The sequence below is a fragment of the Crotalus tigris genome, unplaced genomic scaffold (genome assembly GCF_016545835.1).
Source record: "Crotalus tigris isolate CLP2741 ecotype Arizona unplaced genomic scaffold, ASM1654583v1 scf7180000018306.2785112, whole genome shotgun sequence".
In the NCBI taxonomy this organism is placed as follows: Eukaryota; Metazoa; Chordata; class Lepidosauria; order Squamata; family Viperidae; genus Crotalus; species Crotalus tigris.
Genome location: NW_024096934.1, coordinates 1,070,341 through 1,090,348, shown reverse-complemented (window position 1 = coordinate 1,090,348; position 20,008 = coordinate 1,070,341). Strand labels below are relative to the sequence as shown.

General features: G+C 43.3%; 1 protein-coding gene across 1 annotated transcript; it reads right to left on the bottom strand.

Annotated features, from left to right (window-relative positions):
• Positions 1–11,326: 11,326 nt before the first annotated feature.
• On the bottom strand, positions 11,327–19,587 carry LOC120311042 (lysophosphatidic acid receptor 3-like). Its single transcript, XM_039350158.1, has 2 exons — positions 19,462–19,587; positions 11,327–12,744 (listed from the first exon to the last, which is right to left on the bottom strand). The coding sequence occupies exon 2, from the start codon at positions 12,477–12,479 to the stop codon at positions 11,511–11,513; it is 969 nt and encodes a 322-aa protein (XP_039206092.1). The 5' UTR covers positions 12,480–12,744; positions 19,462–19,587; the 3' UTR covers positions 11,327–11,510.
• Between the last annotated feature and the right edge of the window lie 421 nt (positions 19,588–20,008).

Below are 20,008 nucleotides of genomic sequence, written 5' to 3'. Positions count from 1 at the left end.
TCGCCCCCATATCGCCCCCTTTTCGGTCCTTCGCCCCCGTGTCGCCCCTTTTTGTTCCATCGCCCCCCTGAAAAATGAAATCGCCCCCTGGGGGGCAATATCGCCCAGGTTAAGAACCACTGGACTAGATGACCTCCAAGGTCCCTTCCAACTCTGTTGTTCTATTCCTTGCGTCTTGCGGAAGCAAACCGTCTTTAGAAGACAGCGTGGGGCTGCTTGGAGCATTACATGTCATGTCAACATACTACAGATACTCCTCAACTTACAAGAGTTCCTTTAGTGACCATTCTAAGTTACAACGGCACTGGAAAAAAAGTGACTTAGGACCGTTTTTCACACTTAGGACTGTTGCAGCAGCCCCACGGTCACGTGATCAAAATTCAGAGGCTTGGCAACTGGCATGTACTTACGACGGTTGCATTCCTCCGGGATCACATGATCACCTCTTGCAATCTTCTGACCAGCAAAATCAAGGGGGAAGCCAGGTTCACTTAACAACCGAGTTACTCGCTTGAAAAGCGCAGTGATTCGTTTGACAACTGTGAGAAGAAAGGTCGTAAAATGGGGCAAAACTCACTTAACAACTGCCTGGCTTAGCAACAGAAATTTGGAGCTCAGTTGTGGTCGTAAATCAAAGACTATCTTTTTCTGTCTTAAACTGGGCTTGGTGGGTTGAGGAAACTGACTTAAAATCTTTTGAGACTGGAGAGGATTGAAACAGCATCTTGCAGGGGAGCGGTTTGGATGTGAGGAGCAGATCAAATGAAAATGCAGGATTTGCAGGGATGTCTAGGCCAGTGGTTCTCAACCTTTTTAATGCCGTGACCCCCAACCGGTCGTATGTCAAGGACTACTCAACCGGTCGTAAGTCGAGGACTACTCAACTGGTGCAGCACCGTTTGCAGACTGGGACTTTTGGAGGGCTCAGCAGGGCAGAGACAGCCTGGACAATTCCTATTGGCTTTTGAAAGCCAATAGAATTTGACTCTATTCAAGAGAGTCTATTCTATTGGCTTTCAAAAGCCAATAGAATAAAAGGGAGTAGCACAGCTAAGGAAAAGGGGGGGGGAAATGGCGGACTGCGTTGTTTGGCGACCCCCGTGAAATGGTCGTTCGACCCCAAATGGGGTCCCGACCCACAGGTTGAGAACCATTGGTCTAGGCTGTCAGGAGAGAGATAGGTAGTCCTCGGCTTACAACCTTTTATTTAGTGACCGTTTGAAATTACAATATCACTGAAAAAAATGACTTGGGACCGATATTTACACTTAGGACCATTGCAGCATCCCCATGATCACGTGACCAAAATTCGGACACTTGGCAACTGGCATGTACTTATGACGGTTGCAGTGTCCCGGAATCATGTGATCTCCTTTTGCAGGCTTCTGAGCAGCAAAGTCAATGGGGGAAGCCAGATTTGCTTAATGACCGCAGGGTTCACTTCACCACTGCAGTGATTTGCTTAACTGTGGCAAGAAGGGGCGTAAAATGGGCCAAAACCTACTTAACTGTCTCGCTTAACAACAGAAATGTTGGGCTGAATTGTGGTTAAGTCAAGCACTACCTGTGTAAGGCATAATAGCAAGTCATGACAACTCTTGACCACCAGGTGGCACTAGATATTCAATTTCAATACAGTACTAATAGAACGTTCATTGCAGGGAGTCCTGGACATAAAAATCACAATTGGGATCAGGATTTCTGTGGCTAAGTAAGGCAGTTGTTAAGTGTGTTGTGTTGTAATTACTACTTTTTTTGCCATGGTTGTTAAGTGAATCACTGCAATAGCTAACTCAGGGGTAGGCAACCTTGGCTGGCTCAGGAATTCTGGGAGTTGAAGTCCACGAGTCATAAAAGAGCCAAGGTTGCCTACCCCTGGGCTAAGTGAATCATGCCTTTGTTAAATGAATCCAGCTTCCCCCATTGACTACTTGTTGGAAGCCAGTTGGGAAGGTCACAAGTGGTGATCACATGACCCCAAGGATGCGGCAACCATCAAAAATACATGCCACTTGCAAACCCCCCCAAATTTTGATGATGTAAATAATAACAACAGTAAAAATATAGCAATTATAGCAATGATAATAATAATAATAGTGTTGGAAGGGGCCTTGGAGGTCATCTAGTCCAACCCCCTGCTCAGGCAGGAAATCCTATATACCATTTCAGACAAATGGCTGTCCAATCTCTTAAAAACTGTCAGTGTTGGAGTGTTCACAGCTTCTGGAGGCAGGTTGTTCCACTGGTTAATTGTTCTCACTGTCAGGAAATTTCTCCTTAGTTCTAGGTTGCTTCTCTCCTTGGTTAGTTTCCATCTGTTGCTTCTTGTCCTGCTTCAGGCGCTTTGGAAAATAGCTTGACCCCCTCTTCTTTGTGGCAACTGTGTGGACACTGCAAGCTTGGGTCATAAGTCTGTGTCCACATTCTGGATAGAGAGGACCACTGGTTTGAAAGAGGGGTCAAAGAGACCATCTATGTCAAACCTGAACAGCCCTCCCTCAACAGAGGGGGAGGGATACGACATCATCTATCTCCAGTCTACAACACTGTCCTTTCAGCAGTTCCAGGAAGGCTCGACGCCCATTGACGCCCATTTGCATCACTCAGGTGACCCTGAGGACACAGACAAACCTTCAGGTGGCCTCAAGGACTCTCTAAAAGGATGCAAATGGCCAGCTGTCTGCAAGGAGTATAAATCCTTCCATTCCCCACCATCCTAGTCAGAGCTGAAGAAGCTTCTTGGATGAGAAGTGAAACATCTTCAAAGAAAAACAAGAAAGTCCAGTTGCCTTTTGCAAAAGCACCTTTGGATTCCCAAACGTCAGGCTTTGCTTAAAATTCATGCGTAGTGGAGCTGAGAACCATGCCACCGCTTGTTAAATATTACATATCTTATTTACTTAATATGAAATCTACTAAGGAAACAATAATATTTGAATTTTATTTTAGCTGCACTCATATATTAATAGATGTGCAATAGGAAAAGTAAGCAATTTTGACCATGCCCAAGTTCTGTTTATTATCAATAACGCACCATGTTAATCTCATTACAGCTTAAAGTGAAGACGGCTTTTGTTTCTAAGCAACACGAGTTAAAGATAAAATTTCACTGCAAACATAAAATTAATTTTGAGTTAATAATCCTGCAGATCTGAATATTGCAGTGGATGCTATTATTAGATGTATTTTTTAAACGTGGCAAGTTACATTTAAAGAGAAGCAAAAACTAGGAAACAAGAGAGAGAAAACTTAAGAGGCATGGTAAATGCAAAGAAAATAAGAACAGTGGTAGGTTTGCTGTCTTAAAAATAAAACAAAGCATTATGTAGTGAAGAGAGATGGGGAAGTCAAAACTTAAGTGCTATGAATTTTGGAAATTTTGGAACTGAATTTTGGAAATCACTATTAAAATTTATTGATCAGGAAGGAGAGATTGGCAAGGGAAAGAAAATGCAGAACATTGAAATGAAATCTTTCCGGCGTCTTTAAAATGCAATAAAATAGGAGGCATCTGTACAGGTGATCCTCGACTTAACAACAGTTCATTTAGTGACCATTCAAAGTTACAACAGCAGGGAAAAATGTGATTTATGACCATTTTCATAGTGACAATCTTTGCAGCATCCCCATAATCATGTGATCCTGTGGCAACCGATTCCTTTTTATGACGATTGCTTTGTATCCAGGTCGCATGATCCCTTGTTGCAACCTTCTGCCAAGCAAAGTCAATGGAGAAGCCAGATTTGCTTAACAACCGGGTTACTAACTTATCCACTGCAGTGATTCACTTAACAACTGTGGCAAGAAAGGTCATAAAATCGAGCAAAACTCATTTAACAAATGTCTCACTTAGCAGCAGAAATTTTGGGCTCATGTAGTACGTTGAGGACTACCATCCTATAGTGTCTTCTGTATTGGTGATAATGTGTTATATTTTGGTGTGTGGTGTTTCTGTTCACCTCTTATATTGTCTGTGTTTGTATTATAATGATATATTCATAGGATTGGAAGGGACCTTGAAGATTTTCTAGTCCAACCCCCTGCTTGACCAGGAGATCTTATACATTCTGGACAAGTGTTTATGGAGATTCTCAGTCATCCAGATTATAGTTATCCCAAAGATGCTTTTTCATGAGGCAATTGGACTTTCTTAATAATAATAATAATAAGAAGAAGAAGAAGAAGGAGAAGGAGAAGGAGAAGGAGAAGGAGAAGGAGAAGAAGAAAGTTGGAAGGGGCCTTGGAGGTCATCTAGTCCAACCCCCTGCCCAGACGGAAACCCTATATCATTTCAGACAAATGGCTGTCCAATTTCTTCTTTAAAACTTCCAGTGTTGGAGCATTCACAGCTTCTGGAGGCAGGTTGTTCCACTGATTAATCGTTCTAACTGTCAGGAAGATTCTCCTTAGTTCTAGGTTGCTTCTCTCTTTGATTAAACATCTCTTTGAAGATGTTTCGCTTCACATCCAAGCAGCTTCTTCAGCTCTGACTGGAGCTGAACATAGGAGAACAAACCCATCGGGACAAAAGTCAGAAGTCCATCTGCATTTAAAAGACAAAGGCCGCTCTTTCAAAAACAGCAAAGTCCACAGTTTGGACAGAGAGGACTGCAGGTTTGAAAGAGGGGTCAAAAAGGCCATCTATGTCAAAACTGAACAGCCCTCCCTCAACCGAGGGGGGGGGATACGACATCATCTATCTCCAGTCTACAACACAGTCCTTTCAGCAGTTCCAAGAAGGCCCCACACCCATTTGCACCATTCAGGTGACCCTGAGGACACAGATAAGCCTCCAGGTGGCCTCAACAACTCTCTAAAACAGACATGTCAAACACAAGGCCCGGGGACCGGATGCGGCCCGCAAAGTGGTTTCATGTGGCCCGCAAAGCCATCCTGGAAACAGTGAGGGAACGGCCCCCGCTGCCTTGGTCCTGGACCAGGCTGGCCAGGAGCCAATGTACAATTTTGTGGTGGCCATCTATGCTGAAATGCATTCAGTCTTAGCTCCACAAGGCCGTCTGGAAACAGCGAGGAACCAGCCCCTGCCATGTTGGCTCTGCCCCCTGGGTGCATGGTGGGGAAGTATCACCCTTTGTGAGGAATGAAGAAATGGACCATGCCTTGGCGCTTGCCCCAGTCCCGCCCCCTTCTGCCAGAGACCCTCAGATCTGTCCCACTCCTGCCCAGGCCCCCACAGGCGCTATTGACGCGAATGATGTAGAGCTGGCCACACCCACCTAGTAGGCTGCACCCACCCTGGCCACACACCCCCAAGGCAACCGCAATGCTGATGCGGCCGTCAGTGAAATTGAGTTTGACACCCCTGCTCTAAAAGCAATGCAAATGACCGGCTGTCTGCAAGGAGTATAAATCCTTCCATTCCCCATCATCCAGTCATTGCTGAAGAACCTTCTTGGATGAGAAGCGAAATCTCTTCAAAGCAAAAACAAGAAAGTATTTCGTATTTCATTTGTATTTCGATTATATCGTATATTATCAACTAATAAAACTTTGTAAAGGAAAGTAAAAACAAAGTCCAGTTGCCTCATGAAAAAGCATCTTTGGGATTCTGGACATGTGGTTGTCCAGTCTCTTCTTAAACATCTCTGGTGATGGAGCACCCACAACCTTTGGAGACAAGTCATTCCACTGATTAGTTGTTTTCATTGTCAGGAAATTTCTGCTTATTTCCTGGTTGCATCTTGCTCTAACCATCTTCCATCTGTTGCTTCTTGTCCTGCCTTCAGGTGCTTTGGAGAATAGGTGGACCCCCTCTTCTTTGTCATAGCCCCTCAGTACTAGAAAACCGGTATCATGTCACCCCTCATCCTTCTCTTCATTAGACTAGCTATAATTAGTTCCCTTAACTGTTCACCACACAGTTTAGCCTCCAGACCCCTCATCATCTTTGTTGCTCTTCTCTGCACACTTTCCAAAGGTCTCAACAACTTTTTTGTATTGGGGTGACCAGAACTGGACGCAGTATTCCAAGTGTAATTGTTTAGATGCCCAATAAAGTTAGTCAAATTAATCACATTAGCTAAGTCAATGGGGGGGGGAGTCAGATTCGGTTAACGATCACATGATTCATTGAACTGCAGCGATTCACTTAACAACTGGCAAACAGTTGTAAAATGGGGCAAAGCTCACTTAACGACTGCCTTGCTTAGCAATGGAAATTTGGAGCTCAATTGTGTTTGCAAGTCATGGACTAACTGTATTTCCTTTTTGTTACCGCATTTCTCTTCTGCTTATCCTCTTTCTTACCTCTTTTCTGCACTTTAAATAATGTTAGCTCTCCTGAAAGGGCAGATAATAAATCCTGCTGCTAATTTATTTATTGTCCGCCTTTCTTAAGGCACAGCCATAAAATCTATTTAATTCCTCTTTTCTAGCTGGCAAGGAGAAGGGTCGCCCGACGCTGCAAAATGAATTATTTAATTGGATCGGTGATATTTTAAACCGTGGAAAACTGTTTTGGCTGAAGGAAAATTACACAGTAGACAATATATGTGACTGCCTTATAATGAAAGATAAATTTATTCAAGGCTGATCCGCATTGATCAGCAAAATGAACCATGTTTCTTATGCCCATTAACATCACTTACATGACGTGTTCTGGGTAGAAATGTTGAATCAGGAGATTTAAAATGTTTGCTTTTCTCTTTAAGAGATAAGGAGAAATCTCTCCCAATATGCACTCATATCCATTTGCACCCGACAGGCAAAAGAGTTTTTGGTCTTACTTGTTTTTTGTTCTTTCTTGTTTTGTTTTCCTTTACCAGTAGTCCTCAACTTACGATCACAACTCAGCCCAAAATTTCCATTGCTACCCCAGGCAGTTCTTAAGTGAGTTTTGCCCCATTTTATGAACTTTCTTGCCACAGTTGTTAAGTGAATGACTGCAGTTATTAAGTTATAAAGAAGGTTGCCAGGTGAATCTGGCTTACCTTATTGATTTTGCTTATCAGGTTGTAAAAGGGACCTCGGAGTCCTAGTGGACAATCACTTAAATAGGAGCCAGCCGTGTGCTGCAGCTGCCAAAAAGGCCAACACAGTGCTAGGCTGCATTAACAGAGGGACAGAATCAAGATCACGTGAAGTGTGTTAATACCACTTTACAATGCCTTGGTAAGGCCACATTTGGAATACTGCATCCAGTTTTGGTCACCACGATGTAAAAAAGATGTCGAGACTAAAAAAGATGCTGAGACTCTAGAAAGAGTGCAGAGAAGAGCAATAAAGATGATTAGGGGACTGGAGGCTAAAACATGTAAGGAACAGCTACTGGAATTAGGTATGTCTAGTTTAATGAAGAGAAGGACGAGGGGGGATATGATAGCAGTTTTCCAGTATCTCAGGGGCTGCCACAAAGAAGAAGGAGTCAAGCTATTCCCCAAAGTGCCTGAAGGCCGGACAAGAAGCAACGGATGGAAACTAATCACGGAATGAAGCAACCTAGAACCAAGGAGAAACTTCCTGACAGTTAGAGGAATTAACCAGTGGAACAACCTGCCTCCAGAAGCGGTGAATGCGCCAACACTGGAAGTTTTTAAGAAGAGACTGGAGAGCCATTTGTCCGAAATGGTATAGGGTTTCCTGTCTGCGCAGGGGGTTGGACTAGATGACCTCCAAGGTCCCTTCCAACTTTATTATTATTATTAAGGTGACCCCATGATCATGCAACAAGTGTGAAAAATGGTCATAAGTCACTTTTTCAGTGCCCTTGTAACTTGGAATGTTCACTAAATGAATTGTTGTAAGTCAAGGATGACCTGATCATGTGACCCTGGGGATGCTGCAATGGTCCTAAGTGTTAAAAAATAGTCACTTGTTTTCAGTGCTGTTGTAACTTCAGTCACTAAAAGAAATGTAAGTTGAGGACTACCTGTAGTAAGTTGACACGACATGTGGTGCTCCAAGCAGCCCCACTTTGGCTTTGAAAGGTGGTTTGTCACACAATCACACACATGCACGGAGATAGAATTCTGCCTTTCCCTCGTCCATATCAACTTCCTGTTTTAAAAAAAATAAATAAATTCCCAGGCACCTCCCGAAGCTGGCAGGATTCTGGATCTGGCTGAAATGCAGAAATGAGCATTTTGTTTGTGTGTGTGTTTTTTTTAAAATGGGGATGGAAATAAAAAAACTGCTTGAAAAAACTGGGAAGAGATTTCAGGAGAATCTATTTTTAAATAATAATAATAATAAAATAAACAGCCGACATTTGAAAAAAAAAAAGGACAAAGAACGCCACCCCCACGCCCCAAAATTAAAAAGTTTGAATTTCAAACAGTGCATCACAAGGAACCAATCTTTTAATCCTTGTGGATGGGAATCAGACATAATTAGCCAAGCTGGAGACAAGCAGCGCCAAGAAGTGAAGGGGAATTTACACAATGGGAGAGGGCATCCAGAGGGCATCCAGTGACAGAAAGATTCCCTAACCCCGGGGTAGGCAACCTTGGCTCTTTTATGACTCGTGGACTTCAACTGCCAGAATTCTTGAGCCATCATAGCTCAGCATGGAAACCTCTCCCTTTCTCCTCAGCATGGCTGGCTCAGGAATTCTGGGAATTGAAGTCCACGAGTCATAAAAGAACCAAGGTTGCCTACCCCTGCCCTAACTCTTTGTTCTGTGAGAAGCCAAAAAAGACAAAGTTAATTCATTAAAGGGGGAAAAGGAGAATAAGGGAGGAGGAGGAGAGGAAAAAGGAGGAGGAGTAAGAAGAAGAAGGATTACTTTGTTGTTTGCTTCCGCAAGATGCAAGGAGTCGAGCTGCATTCTCACAACACACGGGTACAACACAAGCCCGATTCAGCCCCGTCTGATGCAGGGTGCAAAACCACCCTTTTAAAACCCAAAGGGGTTTTTCCTTCCACCCACCCTTTGAAATTCACGCAAGAGCTGCGTTCCCATAACGCGCTTTTCCAGGTCAGACTCAGCAAACGGCACGCCAGAAGCCATAACCCCGGGAACTCCGAGTCCCCGCTTTTCGGCAGCCTGCACAGTCGAGCACAATCCTGCTTAATAGGTCTCTTGCAGATTTGCTGGTGCCTACCTGCCAGCCCTTTGAAATAGGCCAGGTCAGAAAATGGACACCTCAAGGACTCCAAGAATGCGTCTTTCATTTTCTCTGTTAACAGAATCTTGAAAACTTAATCCAAATCTTCATTACCCTTTTGAAGAACAATACAATAAAGGCAGGGCTCTTTGAGTCTTTTTGTCACCCTTTCTCCTGCCCCAGGACTAAACAACTATTCTCTCTCTTTTTCCTCTCTCTACAAAGGGGAACTAAATTCCTTGACATTCCTCTGGCTGTCAGCTTTGGAGAGCAATATGGCAGGTGTAAATTAAAATAAAATAAAATCTGCCCAGAGAAACAGCTGCAGTCTGGAGATCAGTTTAAAAGGAACTTACAAGAGGACTCCAAAATTCAAATGTCATCAGCTGGATCTTCTGCCCCATGTCTCTGTGTTCAGTCAAGAGGGCAATTGCAACTGCCATCTTGACTTTTTTGCCCTCCCTGAACACCCCTGTTCAATGCTCCAGTGTTAGAAGAAGATTGTAGGACATGTCAGTTCCATTCTGATGTCTCTGATACTATCTTAAGCAATCCTATCACATAGTGGGTCCCACTGAATAGGATTTACTTCTGAGTAGTTGTATATAGTTGTATATAGGGCAGCATGAGTTTTTTCCTCTTAGTGTTCTCCCACAGTCACAATGAAGGGAGCCAATCACAATCCATGCAAGATAGGGGCACAATTATTAGCACGATCAATAAACAATAATAGCAAAAGAAATGAGAGCAGAATGGTGGATCATACAGAGATGCATTAGGCACCCCCAAAAATGAGAATGGAATGGAGGATCATACAGAGATGCAATATGCATCCTCCAGCAAAGCCTTTTTATTAATTTATAAAAACACACTATGCACATTTTCTGATTTCTTGAGTTCACGAATGTGTATAAAACAATATATTTCTAAATCCAGATTAAGCATTGTTTTGTGAATGTTACCCGTTTTAAATTTAAATCTCATTAAAAAAAAATCTTGTCTTTTTCTCCAATGTTCACCATTGTTTTAGAGGAGAGATGCCAATCCAAGCCATTTTTCTAAGATGTCAGCAATAAATTTGGGGGTCCAGCAAAGGTAATTATTGGGTAAACCTTTGTAGGTCATAATTCATTATTAGAGGCGCTATCTGGCTGAGATCCATCATACAGGCAATTAGTTGAGTAAACAGATATAATTGATGGAAAAGAACCACCAATAAAATGATCTTTTTAAAGCCAAGTGTAACATACTTACTGTAGGAAGAAGCAAAAAATAAAAAATAAAGCAAGCTTTTGTAGTCATCAGAGAATTATTCTGATTAATAATTCATTGTGGAAGAAGTTCACATTACAATCTTGAATTTTCAACCTGAATTTGTACTGTATTTTCTCCAGTGCGCCTGAGATTTACGTTTTAAAGCAATTTTGGTCGTTCCCGTTTTTAATATTGGCGGGGAACTGTCCGCCCCTTCAGGTGCTGAAATTGGGTAACAGTACAATAACTGTATTGTAAATCTGCATTCAGAACCCATCGAAAACCAACCATTTTTATGTTTAGTCTTCTAATTTAAAAAAGGGGAGGACTACAAACTCAATCAGAATAAATCAGATTGATAGGTACTTCCCAAAAGACCAGAGAGAGAGAGAGAGAGAGAGAGAGAGAGAGAGAGAGAGGTCATAAAAATAGCTCTTGATAGAATAGAATAGAATAGAATAGAATAGAATAGAATAGAATAGAATAGAATAGAACAGAATAAGGAAGAAGAATAGAATAGAATAGAATAGAATAGAATAGAATAGAATAGAATAGAATAGAATAGAGCTGGAAGGGACCTTTGAGGTCTTCTAGTCCAGCCCCCCTTTAGCAGGAGAACCTATGGCATCTCAGACAAGTGACTATCTAGCATCTTCTTAAAAATCTCCAATTCTTAAATGAGTCATGCCCGATTTTATGACCTTTTTTGCCATGGTTATTAAGCATATCACTGCAGTTGTTAAGTGAATCATACATTGTTAAGTGAATCTGACATCCCCCATTGACTTTGCTTATCAGAAACTGACCCCAGGGAGCTGCAACCAACATTGCTATTACATGCCAATTGTTAAGTCTTCCAATTTTGATCACATTATCATGGGGATACAACGATGGTCCTAAGTATGAAGACTGGCCACAAATCATCTTTTTAAATGATGGTGTAACCCTGAATGGTCACTAAACAAATGGTTGTGAGTTGAGGACTATCTGTATTCTGTCATGCCTCTTTATGAAAGGTTTTACATGTCTTCCACCCACTCCCTTTCCATTCTATTACTTTGGAGTAAGTCCCATTGGACTTAAATGGGACTGATTTCTGAGTAGACCTGTAAAGGACAGCACCATCTATCATACCAGTTGTTGATAAGTCACAAGAGATGGAAATTCACAGGTCCAGAGAGTCACCCAAAATCAGGTCTGTTCAATGGCTTGTACTTGAATGCGGTTATTGGAAGGAAGTTTCAGAAACCTAAGCTTGTGTCCCAGCTTCTTCATATTCAGAGAGTATATGATGGGGTCTCCTAGTGAGTTAATGGTGATCATCATTGCCGTGAGGTTTCTGAAGATATAGATGGCTCGAGAATGCTCACTGGGACACTGCTGAGTAGCTGAATCAAACACCACCCCGACGAAGAAGGGCGCATAGGAAAACAAAGCTAAGACCCAAATCAATACACTGGTTCTGGCAACTTGGACTTCAGCTAGACGGTAGGTAGCCTGGCACTGTCCTAGAGTTTCCATAGTTCCTTTGTGTTTCCTCAAAAAGATGATGATGTTTGCATAAGTGAAGAGGGGTAGAACTAACACCACTAGACAGTGAGGAATAGTGATGAAGGTGAGATAGTCCATGCACAACGGACTGTACAGAGCAGAAATTTTATCCTTCTCCAAGCAGTTCCACCCCATCAGAGGCATGAAACCCAAGGAGAAGGCACACGCCCAAATAACCAACGTGGTACTCAAAATCTGGTTCCTGGTAATTCGGTATGTCATCCTTAAGCATCTGGATACAGCCAAGTAGCGTTCGATCCCAATGATGACTAAGTTATAAATGGTGGCCAGGATGGACATGGCGTAGAAGGCGTAAGCTCTGAGCAGTTGCTTGGACCCCACGACGGTGCTTTGAGGGTCTGTGATGAACAGCATGGCGATCCAGAAGCCCGAAGAGCCACAGAGGAAATCGGAGATGGCTAAGTTGCAGAAAAGGATGAAGATGGGTTTGTGCAAGTCCTTTGAGAACACCACCCCGAGGACCACGCCTGAATTGAAGACGGCTGAGATGAAGGTGATGACAAGTTGAGGGATGCCCAATGCCAGCACCAGGTGGAAGTTCCATATGGGAGCAGTGATGTTGTTTAAACAATCATGCTTTCGGATCATGGTGAGGATCAGCCCTGAGCCTTAGGCAACCGTTAAAGCTGAGATACTGAAGATCAGAAGGAAGATGTCAGAATGGAAGCCAAGAACCCAGGTCAAAAGAGAGATCAGGAGAGTTACAGATTCTTATTCACACACTATCTGGACCTTAGAAGGAAACTGCCATTGAAAATATTCCAAGCCATGGTCCTTGTATGTCATATGGGACCCCAACTCACCCAGCTGAAGACGTAGATGAACCTGAAGATTTGAAGACTCTCCAAAGTACCTTAGAGCAAGAGAAGATGGGTGGAAGATCATTAAAGAGATATCCAATCTGGAACTAAGGAGAGATTTCCTGACAGTGAAAACAATCTATCAGTGAAATGGCCTGCTTCCAGAGGTTGTGGATCACTGGAAGTTTTCAAGAAGAGATTGAACAGCCATTTGTCCAGTATGGTATAATCAGGAGGTTGGACTAGAGGACCTCCAAGGTCCCTTCCAACCGTATGATTCTATGTTCTGTGTCCAGTGCTACAGTCTCTTTTTCTTCTCCTATTCTGCAGCTCTCAGCTGGTAATGGGCACAACGACCTCCTGTTCTGCTGATCCAAGGGGAGAAGACTCAACATTATGCATTCCTGTTTTCCTCGTATCACCCAAACAGTGAGTCAAACATTAACTCCCAGACATCTAATCAGGAGGGCTATCAGCTCCTTACTCCAAGGTTGCTAGGTGGATCTCACGTAGCAAAGGTATCCAATAAGTTCTAGCTAATCTCTCTGCCCAGTGGAGCTGCCTACACTGGAATGACATTAATTAAAGGACAAATATGGCTAATGAAAAGCAAACAGAGATATTTCCATTCCTTCTGTACCTCAGCGGTCACCAAGCTGGTGTCCCTTAGATCAGAGATCCTCAACCTTTTGGGCACCAGGGACCAGTTCCTTGGAGAGAGGTTATTCTGTGAACCAGAGGGGATGTGGTTTTGTGTGCTGCCTGCATCCCGCGGATGGGGCTTTGCTTGTTTGGGTGGACCGGTTGCTGGCATGCCGCGGACTGGTACCAGTCCATGGACTGGGGTGGGGGACCCCTGCCTTAGATTAAGGGTGTCCAATGTTGGCGACTATAAGACTGGTAGACTTCATGCTGGCTGGGAAATTCTAGGAATTGAAGTCCACCAGTCTTACATTTGCCAAGGCTGGACATCTCTACCTTCAATGAAGGAGAATATTTGTAGCTCAGGGTTGACATGAGGGGTCCTTGGTGCCCTCTGAGCTTGCTTGTTTTCTTGCAGACGTTTCATTAGCACACTAGGTAATGTTATCAGTGCTAGTAAGGAGTTCGGTTTGATGTCAGTTTATAATCTGGTGTCTTGCCTGTCTGGGTGGGTGGGGGGCAGTCTTAAGGGCTGGTTGGGCTGTTTACTAATGACTCTTTGGCAGTTTCTTGATTGGGGTATTGCTTCCTTCATTGTTGGTCTGACAGTGACCTTGGAGTTAATCTATGCCAGTGGTTCTCAACCTTTTTAATGCCGCGACCCCCAACCAGTCGTAAGTCAAGGACTACTCAACCGGTCGTAAGTCGAGGACTACTCAACTGGTGCAGCACTGTTTGCAGAATGGGACTTTTGGTGGGCTCAGCAGGGCAGAGACAGCCTGGACAATTCCTATTGGCTTTTGAAAGCCAATAGAATTAGACTCTATTCAAGAGAGTCTATTCTATTGGCTTTCAAAAGCCAATAGAATAAAAGGGAGTAGCACAGCTAAGGAAAACGGGGAAAAAATGGCGGACTGCATTGTTTGGCGACCCGCGTGAAATGGTCGTTCGACCCCAAATGGGGTCCCAACCCACAGGTTGAGAACCACTGCTCTATGCTGATCTGGGTGCTGATTACTGGTGGGGAGGTGCTGGAATCTGTTTCTCTTTGAGGCTGGTTGATTGTCTCTTTTGCATAGTCTATAGATGTTGTTAATGTCAATGTTCCTATTGATGGCCGATTTGTCAGAGTGCCAGGCTTTTAGAAATTCCCTGGCACTTATGGACTTGGCCTGGTCTAGGATGGTCACATTTTCCCAATTGAAACTATAGTTAAATCTCCCTATGTGTTCTGAAATTGAAATTGAAATTGAAGAATTTTTCTCCTGCCTTTTGACTGACAGCTGGTGTTCATGGATGCGTTCTGCCAGTTTTCTGCCTGTTTGTCCTACCTTCACTGCCTTTGGTTGTTATGATTAGCTCTCGACTTAGCTTATCATGGTCAATGATGTTGGGGGGTCATCTAAAATACCTACAAAGTCCTACATGGAATCTGGCCAATATTGGTAATAGAATAGAGTAGAAGAGTAGAGTAGAGTAGAGTAGAGTAGAGTAGAGTAGAGTAGAGTAGAGTAGAGTAGAACAGAACAGAACAGAACAGAATAGAATAGAGCTGGAAAGGACCTTGGAGGTCTTCTAGTCCAGCCCCTTGCTTCAGCAGGAGGACCTATTCCAGGGATGGCGAACCTTTTAGAGACCGAGTGCCCAAACTGCCACCCAAAACCCACTTATTTATCATTGGGTGACAGATGGGCATGGACCACTGGGTGGTGTGGCTGTGGTGGCCATGGCAGATTGAGTGGGTGTGGCCAAGGTGGGCATGATCACCTCGATGTTGCTTTGGGGAGAGATGTCTGTGGGGGCTGGGCAGAGTTGGGAGAGATCCAGGGGGTCTCTGGCAGGTGGGGTGGTGGGCAGGAGGCTCGTGCTGTAGGGTGAGGTGAGGCAAGGTGAGGCAGAGTGGGGGTGCCATTGTCGCAGGTGAGGCAGGGGCTGGGGCAGCTGCTGCCTGACGCCATCGACCCCCGCACACAAAGGCCAGCAAGCGCATGGGTGCTGGGATGCATCCAGCCATGTGGGATATCGGCAATTTAGCGGGTGGCTGGTTGAAGAGGGACAGTTGCCCTCTCCGGGGCATGGTGCCTACAGAGAGGGCTCCGAGTGCCACCTCTGGCACGCGTGCCATAGGTTCGCCACCACTGACCTATACCATCTCAGACAGGTGATTGTCTAGTCTCTTTTTAAAAACTTCCAGCAATGTAAATGTAAATGCCCTGTGGAAAGTTCAACTGAGTAACCACTCAGGGAAGCCACAATGATATTTTACTTTAATTTTCAATGTCTTAATAATATCTAAGTGGTTGCTCAAGGAAACAAAAAGAGACACACAAAAAACTCAAAGGGCAGACTTGATGGACCACTGGGTCTTTGTTCTGCCATTAGTTTTCTATTTTTCTATGTTTCTATCTCACAGTACAGGTAGTCCTTAACTTACAACCACAACTGAGCCCACAATTTATGTTGCTAAGTGAGACATTTATTAAGTGAGCTTTGCCCCATTTTATGACCTTTTCTGCCACATTTGTTAAGCGAATCACTGCCGTTGTTCAATTAGTAACCCGGTTGTTAAGTGAGTCTGCTTCCCCATTGACTTTCCTTGTCAGACGTTTGCAAAAGTTGATCACATGACCCTGGGACAGTGCAACCGTCATAAATATGAACCAGATGTCCAGCATCTGAATTTTGATCACATTATCATGGGGATGCTGCTATGGTTGTAAGATGAAAAACGGTCATAAGTCACTTTTTTCAGTGCTGTTGTAACTTTGAATGGTCACTAAATGAACTGTTGTAAGTCGAGAACTACCTGTGACTCTTGAATGGCATACTGTATAACAATCCAATAAAAGATTATGGCTGTATTGGACCAGCAGTTGGCACCACCTAGTTAATTTTGGTTGATCTCAGAAAGTTGAGTAAGACCTGATGTATATTTGGATGGGAGACCACTAGAAAATCCCCAGCTCTAAGTGGGAAGTCAGCAATGACCAACCTCCAAGAAGAAAATTACAGGGATGAATCCCAACATTTTATAGAAATCAAGCTCCACTAAATAGTCTTTTCCTTATTAAAGTACAGTTGTTAAGCGAATCAGATGGTCATTAAGCACATCTGGCTTCCCTCTTTGACTTTGCTTGTTATAAGACAGCTGGGAAGGTCACAAATAACAATCCTGTCACAAATAACAATCAATCCAGGCTCTGCACCTGTCATAAATACATGTCAGTTGCCAACTGTTTGAATTTTGATCACCCGACCGTGGGAATGCTGCAACAGTCATAAGTGAAAGGACCAATCAAAAGTCACTTTTTCAGGGTCATTGTAACTTTGAACAGTCGCTAAACAAATGGTCGTAAGTTGAGGACTACCTATGTGACAATTTTTATGAGAGTTCGACTACAATAAAAAAAAATTCTTTATGCCAGCTCAAGCTGTTCATCAATCAAACTGAGCAATGTCTTTTTCAGGTTTCTATGGTGGCAGCCTTCCAGATACATGGGGATTTCAACTCCTAGTACCCTCAGCGTAACTCTGGAGTGGTTAAGGCCAAAAGATTCCCTCCATTGAGAGTTTTAAGGGGAGAAATAAATGTTGGAATCATTGCTGAAGAATTAGGCCAGGCATTCATCCCATTAAATCCTAAACCGGAAGCACTGACCTGAAGTTTTTCCTGTTTTGGGATCATACAGGTAGTCTTGACGTACAACAATTCATTTAGTGACTTTTCGAAGTTACAACTGCACTGAAAAAAGTGACATGCGTTTTTCACACGACTGTTGCAGCATCCCCCTGTCATGGTTCCGACAGATGAAACTCTTCAAAGAGGAATATATATATTGTGTGTATGTGTGTTATGTTTTGCTTTGTTCTGTTTTGTCTTGTTGATTAAAAATAAAAATTTAAAAAAAAATGAAAAATGAAACTCTTCAAAGAACTTCGAGGCATTGTTTACCTTAAAGAATCTTTATTTGAGAAGCATGGCATCGGCATTTACATAGCCAAAACCAAAATCTGAATTCCCCTCCCCTGAGCACATAGTATCAAAGCACAATTCCCTCCTCTAATTTACAGTCATAAATCACATTCCCCAATTAGCTTGAAATGCAGACTTTCCCTCCAGTTCTCCAACCCACCAATTCTTATCATCTCTCATTTCAAAAACCTTGGTTCTCACACTAGTTACAGTATGTCTAACTAAACTCCCATGCACATTCCTCCCCCCCCCCCAAGTATCACCTAATTCTAACTCTAATTCTAAGAGTAAAACATAAGAAGGAAAATGGTTGCATCTCCATATGTTGTCAAAGCAAGAACATCCGATGTTAGCAGCGTTGACACCCCCATGGTCACGGGATCAAAATTTGGCTGTTTGGCAACTGGTTCATATTTATGACAGCTGTGGTGTCCCAAGGTCATGTGATCAGTTTTTGCATCCTTCTGACTAGCAAAGTCGAAGGGGAAGCCAGGTTCACTTCCTAACCAAGTTACCAACTTAACAACTGCAGCAATTCATTTAACAACCGTGGCAAGAAAACTTGTGAAACGGGGCAAAACTCTCTTAACAAATGTCTCGCTTCGCCACATAAATTTTGGACTCCTTTGTAGTCGTAAGTCAAGGACCGCTTGTGTTAATAGCTGAAACAGATGCTGGTTTAATGCCAATATATTGCTTATTTTAAAAAGAATTTGAAAATTGAAAATTTCAATCCCATCCTTTACATGACATCATTGGTACATCCTGTCACCCGATCAAAGGCCAGCATTTTTTAAAAAAATATTTAAGAAAACAGAACCTAACAATAAAAGAAACCTATGGCTAAGAAAATTATTTGTATCTTTCTTTTCGTCTATCTATGGAGATTCTGAGGTCCTGGTTGTCCCAAAGGTCCTTTTTCAAGAGGCAACTGGACGTTCTTGTTTTTTCCTTGAAGACGTTTCGCTTCTCATCCAAAAAACTTCTTTAGCTCTGCCTGGATGGTGGGGAATGGAAGATTTATACTCCTTGCAGAGAGCTGGTCATTTGCATTCCTTTTAGAGCAGTGGTTCTCAACCTGTGGGTTGGGACCCCATTTGGGGTCGAATGACCATTTCACGGGGGTCGCCAAACAGCGCAGTCCACCATTTTTTCCCCCTTTTCCTTAGCTGTGCTACTCCCTTTTATTCTATTGGCTTTTGAAAGCCAATAGAATAGACTCTCTTGAATAGAGTCTAATTCTATTGGCTTTCAAAAGCCAATAGGAATTGTCCAGGCTGTCTCTGCCCTGCTGAGCCCGCCAAAAGTCCCATTCTGCAAACGGTGCTGCAAGTTGTCTGCAGCGAAGGTGAGCTGTCTGGAAGTTTCCACCCCTCCCTGCTGAGCAACTACTAAAAATGTAAGTAAAAGAGGGCCAGGGGTGGGAGGTGGGAGGCCGGCGGGCACAGGGAGGGTTGCTGGCACGCATGGGGCTCAGCGGGTTTTAGAGAGTTGTTGAGGCTACTTGGAGATTTACCTGTGTTGTCAGGGTCACCTGAGTGGTGCAAATGGGTGTGGAGCCTTCTTGGAATTGCTGAAAGAACTGTGTTGTAAGTTCCAATGACTCTCTAAAAGAAGGCAAATGACCAGCTGTCTGCAAGGAGTATAAATCCTTCCATTCCCCACCATCCAGTCAGAGCTGAAGAAACTTCTTGGATGAGAAGCGAAACATCTTCAAAGAAAAAAAACAAGAAAGTCGCCTTGTGAAAAAGCACTTTTGGGATTCTTTTCCATCTGTAACAACTGGGATTGCCCAGGGAAATGTTACATTTTCCCCAGGAAAGATAGATCAACTATCGAAGTCAGAATCATCCTGTCACTCCAGAGAAGACATGTAATAAAAATACATGGAACAGCTGATGGTTTACTGCTTAGTTCTTGGCACCAGCTTCTTTTACATGACTTCATTCAGTTATCAAAACTATCGGATTTGACCGCTGCAATGGCTGTTTGGGGAAAGAAAACTGACATTGCAGTTGGGTTGTGAAAGGAAACGCTCTTCAGCCAAGAAGTGGGCTTGCTGAAAACCAGGATGTCCTTTGCTGATAGGAGGAAAGTCCACCCAGAGGACTTTAAGACAACGATCAGCACTAACATCTAAAAAAACCCCACATACCTCTTTGAAGGCCACAGGAAACCAGATCCCAGGACATGACCCTTCAATTCTTGGTTGCTTCAGGAATACGAGATTCTGCTTCCATAGGTCAGAAAGGAAGATTAGACTTGAACACTAGGATTTTGTGGAGCAGAAAGTGGCCTTAGGTGGATCTTGTGAGGTTGCAGCATACCAGAGTATGAGGAAGGTCAACATTTGCAAGATTGTAAGTGCAACATCATTCTTGCCATGGTGTAGTTTTGAGTTTTCTCTGCAAACTTCCTTGGAAGTCCACAATTAAAATTTCTCTGTGGGGTCTGTGGTACTCTTTGAGCTTGGTTGTTTTCTTGCAGACATTTCACAACCCAACTATGTAACATCATCAGTGCTAGAAGGGGGGGCAGTTTTCTCTCTGTTTATATACTAGTGGCCTTGCCCTGTCATCTCTTCACCAGCAATCAATATCCAGATAACAACAACAACAATCTTATTGTCACTTTGAATGTACACCAATCAGCATACACCAAAATGAAATTTCGTTGCATACAGCTCTCAAAGGGCCACCACT